The sequence below is a fragment of the Calonectris borealis genome, chromosome 18, assembly GCF_964195595.1.
Source record: "Calonectris borealis chromosome 18, bCalBor7.hap1.2, whole genome shotgun sequence".
In the NCBI taxonomy this organism is placed as follows: domain Eukaryota; kingdom Metazoa; phylum Chordata; class Aves; order Procellariiformes; family Procellariidae; genus Calonectris; species Calonectris borealis.
This window is the reverse complement of record NC_134329.1, coordinates 4,360,633-4,373,772: the sequence shown is the minus strand read 5'-3', so window position 1 is coordinate 4,373,772 and position 13,140 is coordinate 4,360,633. Positions and strand designations below refer to the sequence as shown.

Here is a 13,140-nt window from a genome sequence, read left to right as displayed (position 1 = left end):
GTCTGGGGAGGGCTGGTCAGGGTGGGCAGTGATGGTGAAACCCGCCGTGCTGTGCTTGTTGGGAGGGGCAGTGGGATTTCAGTATAGGAGTTCTCTCCCAAGCTTAAACACGCTCCTTTTTTTTTTTTTCTTGTCAGCCCTGCAATCACTGTGAGCCAAGGTGAGGTGAGCAGCCCCCAGCGGGTCACAGCCAGTCAGCAGCAGACCCGTATATCTGCTTCTTCAGCTACACGAGAACTGGATGAGCTGATGGCGTCTCTCTCAGACTTTAAGGTGCCCTATCATGACAACTTAATACTTCATCTTGTCCCTCCCCAGTCCCAGACTCTCTTGCCTGTTAGCCACATCTGCTGATCTTGATTGGTCTCCAGAATGCCCTCTTTACCTCTCAAACTTGCTCTGAAAAACTTCTTGTGGTGGTGTTTGCAGTTTCTGAGTGCTACTGTAGGTGTTCTCGACTGCTATAAATTCTCATCACTGGCAGGGTACGGCAGTTCTGGGGTCTGTTTTTCCTTTGGTTCTGCAGTTTGTCTGTTTGCTAAAGATAATGAGCTTAGTTACTACTCAGTACAGGGTGAATTATTTTGCTGTGCTGCAGCTTAGCAAGAAGTAGGGGAGCATGGGACGCCAGTCTGCTTACTGACAGAGACCAGGCTCTTTTGTTCTGTGGGATGACCCTCGTCTTTGGAGTGTATTTTTACCCTGATGTGCTTTCCCTGAGAAGAATCTTCCAGGCATGTGGTATGAGCACTGAAGCCTTCGCATCAGACAGCTGGAGACCTCAGAGGTTTCCATCTTAAAACAATATCTCTTATTCACCTCAATATGGGATTAAAGTTTGAGCTTCTTGTGGGGGCAGAGATGGCAAATACTATTCAGAACCTGGTTTGGAAATCCAACTATTGCATTGGAAAAGAACTGCTACTTCAGTCATAAGTAGCACATAAAAATTCCATAATAGGGTAAGCTCAGGAGTAACTTGCCCATGGTCATCTTGGTACGTGAAGCACTTGGCATATGTACTTCAAGAACTTGTTCTTTATTCATATAAGTATGTTATCATTCTTTCACTAGATGATTAACTATGAAGCTTATTTTCATGAGACTTCATTTACCCATAATCATAGCAAAATGAAAAATATTTTCTCGTCTTACTTTCTACTTTCAGCTGCTTTGCTTATAGCCTTACTGAATTATTCACTTGAATTTGTTCTGAGAGAGGTGGAGAAAGCAAATACCCAATATATTCTCTTTGTTGTCATTGTTGGGTTTGCCTTTCTTACATACACATGCAGGTCTGCTTTCTAATCCTAAGGAAGTCCAAACTCTCTGGTTTTTCCTCATATGAAAGATTCTGCTGATGCTTGGTGTTTCTTGTCTGTGCTGAACTCCACCTCCTCCTACCATGACTTTAGGTGGGACAGCCAGATCTGAGGAATTTTTTGTGAGGAGAGGTAGACAGGACATCCAGTGATGGCTTTCCTGTTTGTTGTTCTCTCTGCGCCACCATTCGTGTGAGCGCTTTTGAGGTGTGCTGTGGGTTTCGTGGAGGTCACTACAATACCCGGAGTTTTGACCAAGTGTGAGTTCCGAACCCAGCAGTGAGCATGCACGCTCTGTGGGACTTCGCTTGCCTTGCACTTGATGGAGTTGAATTCAGTCTGCCATTTCTGGCATATGTGCTTCATTTTGTGAGAATCTAGGAGTTACTCACTGTTTTCTCTAGACTTACTGTAGTGTGTATTTAGTCAATTGCAAATATTGACACCTTAGTGTTGCCTTTTTTTCTCCATATTAGGTCCTAGGGTAGAGTGCAGGATATCCACACGCGTCTGTTCAGCCTAGTTGAAAAACTGCAGTGTTGTGAAGCTGGAGAGAGTTCCCACCTGTGCTGCTGCATTCCCTGCCTTGCTCCTTCCGTGTGCTGTGGGAGCTTGAGTGCTATGGCCCCCTGCCCCTGCTGCTTTTATCAGGGCTCAGCAAACAAGCTCGGGGTGTGGTTGCTACCACCAGCCTTTGCTCCTAGGTGAGATCTTGGCAACTGAGAATGATCTTGCCCAGCGCAGGTTTTCCTTGCAAGATACAGGGAGGGGCCATTTTTAAGTGTGGGTGCTCAAGTGCTTTGCAGTCCTGTGAAAAGGCCTCGGAGTCTTTGTGCAACTCCGATAAAACCTGCATGACAGAGACTAGCTGCTTTCTGTAACACTGCCCGCCTTCCTGGCTTAGATTCTGGTTGAGCTCTGAGAACAAACTGAAATGCAGCAAGATTTTAAGATTTGGGCTTTATAAACACAGAGTCGGTATTTTTGCGAGGCATTGAGCTCATCTGTGTTTAAACATTCTTCCTGAAGCACAAAGAACATGGCTTCTGTGATCATTTTCCTTTTGTTAATATTGTTATTGACTGTTTTTAAGTTACTTTCCTTTTTCCTATCCTCCAGGTTGCTTCATTTTCCCTTCAGTCCTTTTTCTTTGTTTTTACCTCCTCTATTTGTGCCAACGAGTGGTGTTAGCTTGTCTGTAAAAATGTATCTCTAGTCTGTACCAGAGCAAGACGTAAGGGAGAGAAGTAGAGTCTTTGCAAAGGTCAAAGATGAAAGGCTACTGTTCGAGTGCCAGATCTGTGTGTGGTTGCAAGAAATAGAACAGAAGAACTAAGTATGATGTGTAATTAGTTGGAGCTGGTAGTTAGTACAACTAGAAGTTGCAGTAGATGGGGATGGGAGGAGTGGAGGCACTGATGTTTAATTTCCCTCGTACCCCAGAGTAAAAGGTGCTATTACAGACTGATACATTACCCTTTTATCATCTTTTGCTCACTTTAATGAGTTGCTCATTCTTTTTGCTTGCAGAATCCATTTGATTTTGGTTATCTAGCTCATCAGTTAGCGCGCACTGAGATTACTTAATGCACTTGTTTTTTCAATCTCTGCCATTTCTGTGTAATACGATGCCTGCTTACTGCATAGCTAGATGCTTGTATTAACTGTTCTGTTACTGTTGAGTGTTTAACCATTGCTGTTATTTTGGAGCTAGTATGTTTTTAATATGCTGGAAATACTTGCTTTTGAGCGAAATGTTAGTCTTGCCTTGAAAATGACTGACTTAATTTTAGGAAGTCTGGAAACTAAGTGTGAACCACAGCATAAAACCAGGTTACTTTTACAGGTGCATCCAGCTTAGGCAAAATACAGGGGGAGGGCAATATTGGGAAATTCCCTCATTTTAACTGCTGAATGTACTTATTAGTCCTTTTCGTCTCTGCTGTGACTGTGGGTCTTGCTGTGCTATCCGAGGGGAGGAGCAATCTGTAATGAATTGTGGTCCCCCATTGCTCTTTCCTTTCTGAGCACGGTCTCCCTGTAGACAACTGTTGGAGATGGTAGCAGCTTAGGTCAGCTGAAGGTATATGTCTCTTCCATCTCCTGGCAGATTTTGTGCGTGTTCTGGTTAATTTTGTCCTTTTATCCATGATAAGTATCTCAGAAAGGTAAGTAGAGACGTGGGCTTAGGAAGTTATGTGCCCTGCTACCTTAGAGCATAAGCATCTAACTTCTTGAGGCTGCTTTGGAAAATGTGACTAAGAATCACAGCAGGTCTTGATAGCTCTTGAATTTGGAAATCCTTTGTGGATACGTTTTTAAAACTGAGAGGGCTCAGCATTGGTCTTAGGTTGACCTGCTGTGTGAACTTGTCCAATCCACTGTTCTGATTTTCCCTTTTTAAGAAAAAGGAGTAATGCCAGTTTGTCTCCTAGAGTTTAGCCAGGAACCACTGAAAATGGGGAAGGGAGGACCCATGATCTTTTGTTTTCCAAAGACCCTGTAAGTCAAGGAGAACCAAAAACTCTGTATCAGTTGCTCTTCTTAGAGTGTATTTTGGATCAAAATTAATGCTGAATTTATTACAATGTAAATGTGGAGTTTTTGGCCTACGGGGAAGAGGCTAATCTAGCCACCGAAGCAATGCTTACATGGGCATGGAGTGACTGACAGACTCATATAGATTCAGTATGTCACGTCCAAGGTGAGATTAGTGATGTGAACAGAACAAAGCCCATGTCATCTGTTCTTGCTGTGAATGCCCTGAAGCTTTGTTTTCATTGCCATGAACTCAGCCAACTGGAGCATTTTATTAGTGTATCAAGAAGAAAATGTCATGCTTTGTTCTATTCATTGATTGCTTTTTTTTCAGCTTTGAAGTGTAAAATTTACACATCTGACTATGAGTAAGTTGTTAACGTGACCTTTACTCACAGTCTAGACATTCCTGGGTTTGTAGCTGGCTTCCCAGCGGCCGCTGCATGCCCCCGTCACAGCTGCAGGTGAACACATGAGCTGTCACTTAGGGGGCTTAGGAGAAGGATCTCGGTGACTGCAGAACTTCACCTCCCATAATCTCCTGTGAAGATCAGCACAATGTCATACTGGTTCTGCTCTTTGATATCCCTTTTTCCTTCCTTACTCTTGGAAGTAACGCTTTGGATCAACACGGCTCTTTGATTTGGAGGTCGTGATTGCTATAATGCTTAATTCTTTGCTTTTTCTCTTCTCCTTACCTCTGTCTTTATCTTTTTCTCTCCTTATTCCTTCTGTCTCCTTTTTGCAGACTAGTTCCACTATGTCTCTGGTTTCTGAACCCTCCCTAGAACCAGTTCCCAGTTCAGCAAATGCAGACTCCGGCAACACTCCTCACAGTTTAACAGCGCTATCCCATTCCAAACACCCTTCTGCAGGTCACAGTGGGGACTCGACAGTGCCAACGTCTGCCCCCTCGGCAGTCCTGGGCATTGAGGAAGGCAGTAACACTGTAGTTCTGCCTGCTTCAGGGCATTCTGCCGCTCCTCCATGCATGCCCTCTTTGCCACAAACGGTCCCTGTGCCCCCACCACGGGTCTCTTCTGGTTACGCTACTCGGGGGCAGCAGGTGACCTCTGCAAGCGTGGTTCGGCTGAGCAGAAAGCCTGACTCTTCTAGAAACGCTTCGCAGGCTTCCAGTGTGGAGCTTCTGTGTAGATCTACTAATGTGGAGGCACAAGGCCTAGAGTACAATTTGGCAAAAGAGACCGAGAGGAAGGAGCAGAGACCCGATCCCAAAATCTCAAGTGTACCAATTTCAAACGCTTTAAATGGTCAAGGGAAGGGGCAAATACCTAGAGAGCTGGATCAGCAGGGACCATTCAGGGACAATTCAGCTCTTCCTTCCCAGGGCAGGAGTGTGGAATCAGCTTTAGAAGAGCTGTGGGCCCTGGAGCTGTCTGCACACGTGCCAGAGGTACATGCGAAGAACGACAGTGTTTTGAATCCTGTGTATGAACCTTCTGTTGTGGCCCTGGATCGGTGGGATGTCTTCCCAGACACTAAAAACCAGTTGGGCTTTGTAGTGGAGCAAGGACAGGAGCTAAAAGCTGAAGTACCACATGAAACCAAGGTAGATGGCTGTCGTGATCTGGTCAAGAAGAGGCAGGGCAGAGAGAGAACTCCTAGGAAGGCAGGTACTGCTAACATGAACAACGCTAGAGGTGACGAGGAAAACGAGCAATTCAGAAGCTCTGCAGTCCCTCCGGAATCTCCTGAAGACATTTGGAAAGCTGAATGGGATCTGCCGTGCGTCTCCAAATCACCCATTGAGAGGATTTCTGCATCAGGCCAGGCAGGCACTGAATGAATGTAGGAATAGGACAAGTCCTAGCTAGGACTGCTCTGACAGTGCACTAACATCTTGTGTGTGGTGTGGGTGTGCTCACCCACACTAACAGCATGCAGCTCTGAGCAATGTTACTGACAGCTGCACGTCATGGAGGTTTGAAATCCTCTGCTTTATCTCGTGGTCTCTTCTGCATGTTGGTCAGCAGCACAGGACATGGCAGTTTGTAGGGACTTCCCTGCGAAAAGGACTTTTATTCCCTAACCGGGGTAAGACTCAGTCCACAGAGGCCTCTGGAAAGTTGAAGGGCTGTTTCACGCCACTGGAGGATGGCAGTCAGTTCCTGACTTGGGATGGCAGCTCCTCTGCTCTGCTTGCCTTTTTAGGCCTCATTGCTGGGGCTGTTAGTGTTCCTTCCAGTGCTGGAAGTACGCTTTGTGCACCAGACATCTCTGACCAAGAGTCTTACGCCTGTAAAGGGCAAACACAGAGAGGCTGCTCTGCGCCCTTGTGATGCTGAGGTTTCTTTAATGCTCAGTGGAGTGGTCATGCTGCACCTCCTATCTTGGCTTCCTGCTGGTTAATCTTTCCCTTCCTTTTCTAGATAGTTATTTTTGGCTGCTGTGATTATCCTTACGGGGTTTTTCCTTGCACTGAGTCACTGTTCTGGGCTGTGCCAAGAGGAATTTTGGCATTGTGGAATAAATGTCATCACTCTTCCTGCTCACAGTTGTCACTAATGGCTTGAGTTTGTGCTGTTGCATCTTGGGGCTTGCTCTGACATGGTTCTTCTCTGCTGATACTATTACCTTTGTCATTTAGATTAAATCTTTAATCAAGAGGACAAAAGAGACTGCGAATGTGCATCCAATGTACCGTGACCTCTCTCCGAGGCGTAAACTAGGTCCTGCCATACTTCACAAGACTGAGTCCCAAGATCGCTTGATTGAAGAGCTGCAGGACAGACTGGGCATCGCTAAACAGGAGCAGGAAGAGTGGAAAAGCCAGGATGACTGGCTGACAGAGGGGGTCATTATCACTGCCATACCCCAGGGCAAAGAGCAGAATGGTGGACAGCAAGTAGAGAAGGTAGAAAGCAGGGACGTGCTGGGAAATTCCAGTGCGTCCCTCTGTCCAGACAGCATTGTGTAGAGGTGCAGATTAAGTTTCTGAGTGTCCTAAGCAACACAAAATGAAGAACTGACTATTTCTACTCACCCTTGTCTGGCCTGAAAAGGGAACTGGCACTCAGGTCCTAGTTCTTGATGATTAAGAATTGGAGTGGGATCTGAGGGTGCTGGTGATGGTATCTATTTGGGCAGTCTGCTACTATCACATACCAAATGTCCATGTGGGGATTATTTTTAAAACCATGCCTGCCATAGAGGCATGCTTTGTCTTCCCCAATACTGTAGCTGTGCAGGAAGTTCTGGGTATGAGATGGTGCTCTTTGAGCTACACAGGGAAGCACATTTTCTAGTTCCCTTCTCTTTCTCGCTGCTTTTTCCCCTTAGATAAACATAGTGGTAACAACCAGCTTCCTGTTGCAGGAAGTGCTTGTTGGTTCCTCTTTGGATTTATTCACCTTTCTTCTTCCTCCGTGTCTTTCTAGGTGGTTTTTCCTCCAGAATCCCCGCTCCCCCCAAGGAGGACGGTCTCTGTTCCAGCCTCTCCCCCGCTCCAGCCTTCCAAAGAAGCTGTAAAGACAGTCCCTGCTAACGCTGCTCCCTCTCATGTCTCTGGCCCTGCACCTCTCCTCCCACTCCCACCTCAGCCTTCCCATGTGCCATCTACCCCAGCTCCTAGTCCAGTCTCCTCCTCTTCCTTCATCTCGGCTCCCCAGCCTCTCTTCCAGTGGGAAACTTCTGATGATGATTATCATGAGCTTTCTGTTGTGGGCACCCCTCCTTCTGAAGATCCTAGGCATTCCTGTTCTCCCCAGACCTGGACCCCTAGCACCAAGACAGTTGTTTCTGTTGGCTGTCAGACTGAAGATGACACTTTCTTCCCACAGGTGCAGGCAGGCTTCTCTCTTCTGGTTTGTTTTTTTAGCAGTGTTTTCCAGTCTAACTACTGCTCCCAACCTGGCAGCTCAGTAGATGTAATGTTCAGGTAAAGGCTGGTACTGAACTGCTAGATAGGAGAGAGGACTCGTTGGCAATATCTAATCCCAGCGGTGCCGGTCTAGCACTGCAGAGTACGTGCCTGTGCGGTAACCTGCTGGTGTGTGTGGTTCCCGTCTGTCCTGACGATCGCTTTGTGCAGCAGGGACTCTGTTCCCCTCTGAGATGAAGAAGATAGCTCTGAAACATAGGCTACAACTCTCCCTGCCGCAATCTCTCTTGAAGTGGGGGGGAGTAAAAGATGGCAAAATCTTGATACTGGAAGGAGCAAATCAGCAGTCCTTCCTGTGTTTGCCCGTTTAGACAGGTGTCCACAGTGCGAGTGGGTTTTGGGGAGGAGATGGTATGATCCAGAGCTGCGTTCTGCATCTCCTGTCAGGGAAGGGCTGCAGCTCCAGGATGGTAGGAAGCCTTAATGTGGATGAGCAGTGCAGCGGTGTGCAATGTTATGTGTACAGGCAGCTCGCAAGCAGTGAGCAAGGAAACACCTCTGCATCTTGAACTGTTGTACTTTTCAGGTGACCTCTGCTCCTCCCCTCGTCCGCAGCGCCAATCTGCTGGCTGCTCGTGCCCCCCTGGGCCCCCCCGCCCCTGAGAAGGCAGGACCTCCTTTCTGTTTCCTCAGCATGGTGTGCTCTTCTGGTCGATGAGTGTGCTGCAGGTGCTGCTAGGATCTGCTCCGAGAGCTCCCAGCGCCATCGATGCAGATGATACCCTCTAGTGCATGGTTTGCTGCTCATAGAGCTCCTAACGGAACTTGAGTGATGGCAGATCTCATGGGTGAAGGGTGGGAACTTGAAGGGCCTTTGCATGATGAATTTGTATGGATGCTGTGCCCAGTGTCCCCTCTAAACAGCAGCCATTGCGTGCAGGAGGTGGAAACAAACCGCGTTCAGGTGGGGAGTCATCTGTGAGCTGTCAGAAGGCTGGATCGCCAGGCCAGGTAGAAACTGTAGTGTGCGCAGGTGGTTGTGCCTGCAGTGAGGTCAGCTGTGCTCGCAGGAGCACGTGCTCCCTGCGGGCAAGGGTGAAGTGCTCTGTTGCTGCATGTTGAATTCATCTCATCTCCTTTCTCTCCAGACGGTACTTATCATTTGTGTGTGGCATTTGTGCCTGCCCTGCCTGGTAGCCACAAGCCCCTGGTTAGAGTGAGAGGGGACGTGGTTCTCTCAACACGGTCCAGCCCTTTTCCTCCTGCTGTGCCGTGCAGGAAGCCCTGGCTTTGTCCTGGGACTCTGGCCTGGCTTTGTTTACAAAGGCCTGTTGTCTCCCTCCTGTGAGAAGTCTCCTTGCAACGGTGTGCTTTGGAGGCAGTCACTGTAACTGTTTGGTAGCAAGGAACTGCTGCGTGGCGGGGGGGTTGTTTCAGGCTCGGGACGCTGGGGTGTGTTGGGGCTGCTCTGTGCTGCTGGACTAGGAGAGGTTGCAAGGTACGGGATGGCTGGGAGGAGAGAGGAGGGGAAAAGCTGTGCGTTAGGCTCCGTTGGGAGTTATGCTGCAGCAAGGCAAGGCTGATGAGGAGTGTGTGTATATGTGTGTGTAAAAAAAGCTAAAATTATGTATGTTGTGAGTATTTTTATACAAACGAGTAGAAGCCAGGGTTTGTCATTGAGTAAACTAGTCGACTACAAGTAGAACCAGCTGCAGGACAGGGAATAGAGCTCCTCCTGTGGCTGGAAGGGCAGGTTCTGCCAAGGCTGTGAAGCACTTCAGTGTGTCCCTGCTCCCCTGGCTGTGCTGGCAGCAGGCTGGTGGGTTGTTCACAAGTGTAGATTTTATGTCTGTTGTAATCTGTCCTCTTAGTAAGAGAAGATGTGCTCCAGAGCAGCATCTCAGGGAGGGACTTCTTTGGGTCTCTCTAAACCTGACAGTAGCTATTGCAGTGCAAAGTCAGCTAAGATAATCTGTATTTCATTATTGAAGTTTGCCTGCAAAGGGGCTTCGGTGGCCAAAGGGAACTTATACTTTGTTTATAAGTTATGAACCTAAGTAAAATATTTCTCCCCCTCCTCCGGGAAGCCTTTCCAAGCCGTCTTTACTGTGGTGGTGCGAGTTTCAGAAACGGCCCCTGAGACAAGTATCTGATCCCTTCCCCCCACCCCCATGCATTTCCAGCGGTCCGACAATAGACGTGGCAGTCTTTCCATTGCAGTCCTGTCTGCTAGGGCTCTGCTGTGGACGCACTGCCCTCTCGGTAGGTAAACAGCAGGCAACTTGAAGGGAGTTATTTCCTTCTACTTCCACTTGCTTAGCTCAGGCGTGGGATGAGAGCCACCTGATGGGGGCAAAGGAGACTTTGCAAAAAGATCTGCAGAAGGTCGTGCGAAGGGAGGGAGGGGAAGGGAGAAGATACTCTAGCTGAAAGGGAGGAGAGATGAGGAAGAGGAGAGGGATCTTTATCAGAGAGGAAGGAGTGACAACTGAGGGAGAGCAACAGCACAGAAACAGAGAGAGGTCAAGGGGAAGGGGCCCTCTGGACAGCGTCTCTGCTTTGTCAGCTGGCCAGGAACTGATGAGGTAAAGGGAGATTTTTGGCAGACGCTTAGAGAGCACTGTACTGACTGCTTGGGATCGGCTGGTGACTTCTGCTGTATGCGCAGTGAAGGAAAATCAAATCCTCGGTTCACAGCTCTGCTGTTACACATGGCAGGGTCTCTGCATGTCTCTGCATGGGCAGCACACATGTGTGTACTTGATGCTGGCTCTCACTGGCTTCTGCAGAGAGTGTAGCTGTCTCCTAGCAGTCTCCTGTCTGTCTCTACAGAGGAGCCCCTGGCAGCCACAGCAGGCATTTATCTTGTAAGCACAGCAGCACTCGCCTTACAGTCTTTGTCTTCTCTTCCCTGCAGTTCATGGCGCAGGGGAAAGCCGGGAGCAGCTCCCCTCCATCCACAGCCTCCAAGCCTGGCAGTCAGCTGGACACCATGCTGGGAAGCCTCCAGTCCGACCTGAACAAACTGGGTGTAGCTACAGTTGCCAAAGGCGTCTGCGGAGCCTGCAAGAAGCCTATTGCTGGGCAGGTGAGTTGAAGGTGCTGGCTCATTGCTGAATCTTGGGCTGCAGCTGGGAGTAATGGGGAGGGCTGTTTCGTGAGGCTGAAGAGACTGGAGATGCTGGAGAAACTGAAGTACTCTATTTATCCACTGGCTAGGTACGCTGTAAGCTCCTCCAGTGACCTCTACCCTGCCCTTGAGGGACTGCCCTCTCCTGAGATGATAGGTAATTCAGTTTTCATGCTACCCCAGTCCAGGGCTCACTTGAGTAGTAGAACTTGTCATTCTTGCTGACCTCCAGCCGGTATCTTGTCATGTGGTCTAGGGGAGAGGGAGATAGAGTTGTCCTTCATAATTTGTCTTCCCAACAGGTAGTTACAGCCATGGGGAAAACCTGGCACCCTGAGCACTTCGTCTGCACCCACTGCCAGGAGGAGATCGGGTCACGGAACTTCTTTGAGCGGGACGGTCAGCCCTACTGCGAGAAGGACTATCACAACCTCTTCTCCCCTCGCTGCTACTACTGCAATGGGCCGATCCTTGATGTGAGTTCCTTGGGGGGATTAAGGGCGATGGCAAGGTGCTGCAGGCCTGGGTGTTAAAAACTCCACTTCACCCGCGTGTCCTGGGTGGAAGATATTGTTTGGGGGCTTCTATTTTTCCTTTGCGCTGGCTCTGAAAGGGAAACAACTTGGCCCAGTCAAATTTTTACACTAGTGAGAGGAGTTAGTCCCTCTTACCTTCAGTGAAGTTCCTTCAGAACCCCGCGTCGCTCCATCATTCCGGGAGTGATTCCTCAGCATTTGTCTATTGGTAGCCTGTCGTAACAGGCGCCAGTGCGAGTCCTAAGAGCTGGACGGGGCCCTGTATAAGGGAGGAAGCAGTGTGTAAGATCCTTTTAGGGTAAAAAAAGTGTGCAGTGGGGAAAGCCCGAGTGAGCCAGAGGCGGGGGAGAGTTGACTCAGCTCTCTAAAGGACAGTTTATTTCAATGCACGCTCTTGTCACTACCAACATTAATGTGTACTTCCCCCACCCAACCCCCCCTTACCTCCAAGCTGAAGCCATCATTTATATGACTTGCACTTTGTCTTCTTCTGAACAGAAAGTGGTGACGGCTTTGGACAGGACATGGCACCCTGAACACTTTTTCTGTGCCCAGTGTGGAGCTTTCTTCGGACCTGAAGGTACTGCTGGTTTATGCAATCTCCTCCCTGGAGTGCAGACAAGTGCGTAAGGCAGAGCTGCTGTTAGGGGACAGCCTGCGAGATGACAGGGGAACTCCTGAAGATGGAAGTTCCGAGCGATATAGCTGTTCATGGGGGAAGATGCTAGCAGTAGTCTTTTCTCCGTGGAGAGGAAGGGTATGCGTGTCCCTGTGTGCGCATGGGACAGGGAGGGCAGCAGAACGAGGAACAGCTACCTGCTGTGTGTGTTAGCAAGGGAAGGGTGATCCTACCCACACTGGTTGCCCCGCAGAGCTTGGCTGGCCACAGGTAGAGATCAGGCGCTGATGCTCTTTGCCTCTCTCCTCCTTTGGCAGGATTTCACGAGAAGGACGGCAAAGCCTATTGCCGCAAGGACTACTTTGATATGTTTGCTCCCAAGTGTGGAGGCTGTGCCCGGGCTATCCTGGAAAACTACATCTCTGCCTTGAACACCCTGTGGCACCCTGAATGCTTTGTCTGTCGGGTAAGAAACCCAAGGTCCTTTGCTGCTGCTGTACGACCCCTCTCATTTCCAGCCTGCAGGCATCTGGTCCCTTATCAGGAAGAGGCGTCTGTGGGGCAGTGAAGGGCAGCCAGCCCCACGAGATAAAAACACCTCAGCAACCAAACACCTTCTTGTTCCTCTGCCTGTTTACATCAAACTTTCTAGCTGCTTTGCTCTTTCTGTTCCCAGCTGCAATTATGGGCTTCTGCAGCAGCTCACAGATAAACAGAGACATTTTCTGTGACCTTTAAATAATTATAAGCTAAGCTTCTCTCTAAGCACTTGCCTCAGCAATCAGATTTTGAGGATCTTCCTCCCATGCTCCATCTGACAATGTAAACTAATGAGACTGACCTTGTTCAGACAAACATGCAAGTCAGTGAAATAGCGGCAGGCTCCATACAACAAGCATAATAAACAGGAATACTGCAGATTAAATGCTTGGCACTCTTTCAGAGAGCCTTGCAAATATTAACTCTTACAGGCCCCAAGAGATAAGCAAAATCAGAATGGGAAAGAAAGGCAGAGACCAGAGCAAGCAGCAGAACCACAAGCTGTTGATTCCTGGTACGATGCTCAGAGCAGACTGTCGCCATGCTGTTGGGACTGCCTGCCCGGATCTATCTGTGGCTCCCAGAGTGGTGTGCAGAGAGTGGAGGCAGAAGGT

General features: G+C 48.8%; 1 protein-coding gene across 2 annotated transcripts in view; it reads left to right on the top strand.

Annotated features, from left to right (window-relative positions):
* PXN (paxillin) overlaps nucleotides 1-13,140 on the top strand; it is a 44,693-nt gene that overhangs the window by 29,340 nt on the left and 2,213 nt on the right. For both annotated transcript variants that reach the window (XM_075167308.1, XM_075167307.1), the window contains 5 exons: nucleotides 138-273; nucleotides 10,619-10,789; nucleotides 11,134-11,307; nucleotides 11,866-11,947; nucleotides 12,304-12,452. In XM_075167308.1, coding sequence (XP_075023409.1) covers nucleotides 138-273; nucleotides 10,619-10,789; nucleotides 11,134-11,307; nucleotides 11,866-11,947; nucleotides 12,304-12,452 — 712 coding nt within the window. The remainder of the gene's footprint in view (nucleotides 1-137; nucleotides 274-10,618; nucleotides 10,790-11,133; nucleotides 11,308-11,865; nucleotides 11,948-12,303; nucleotides 12,453-13,140) is intronic.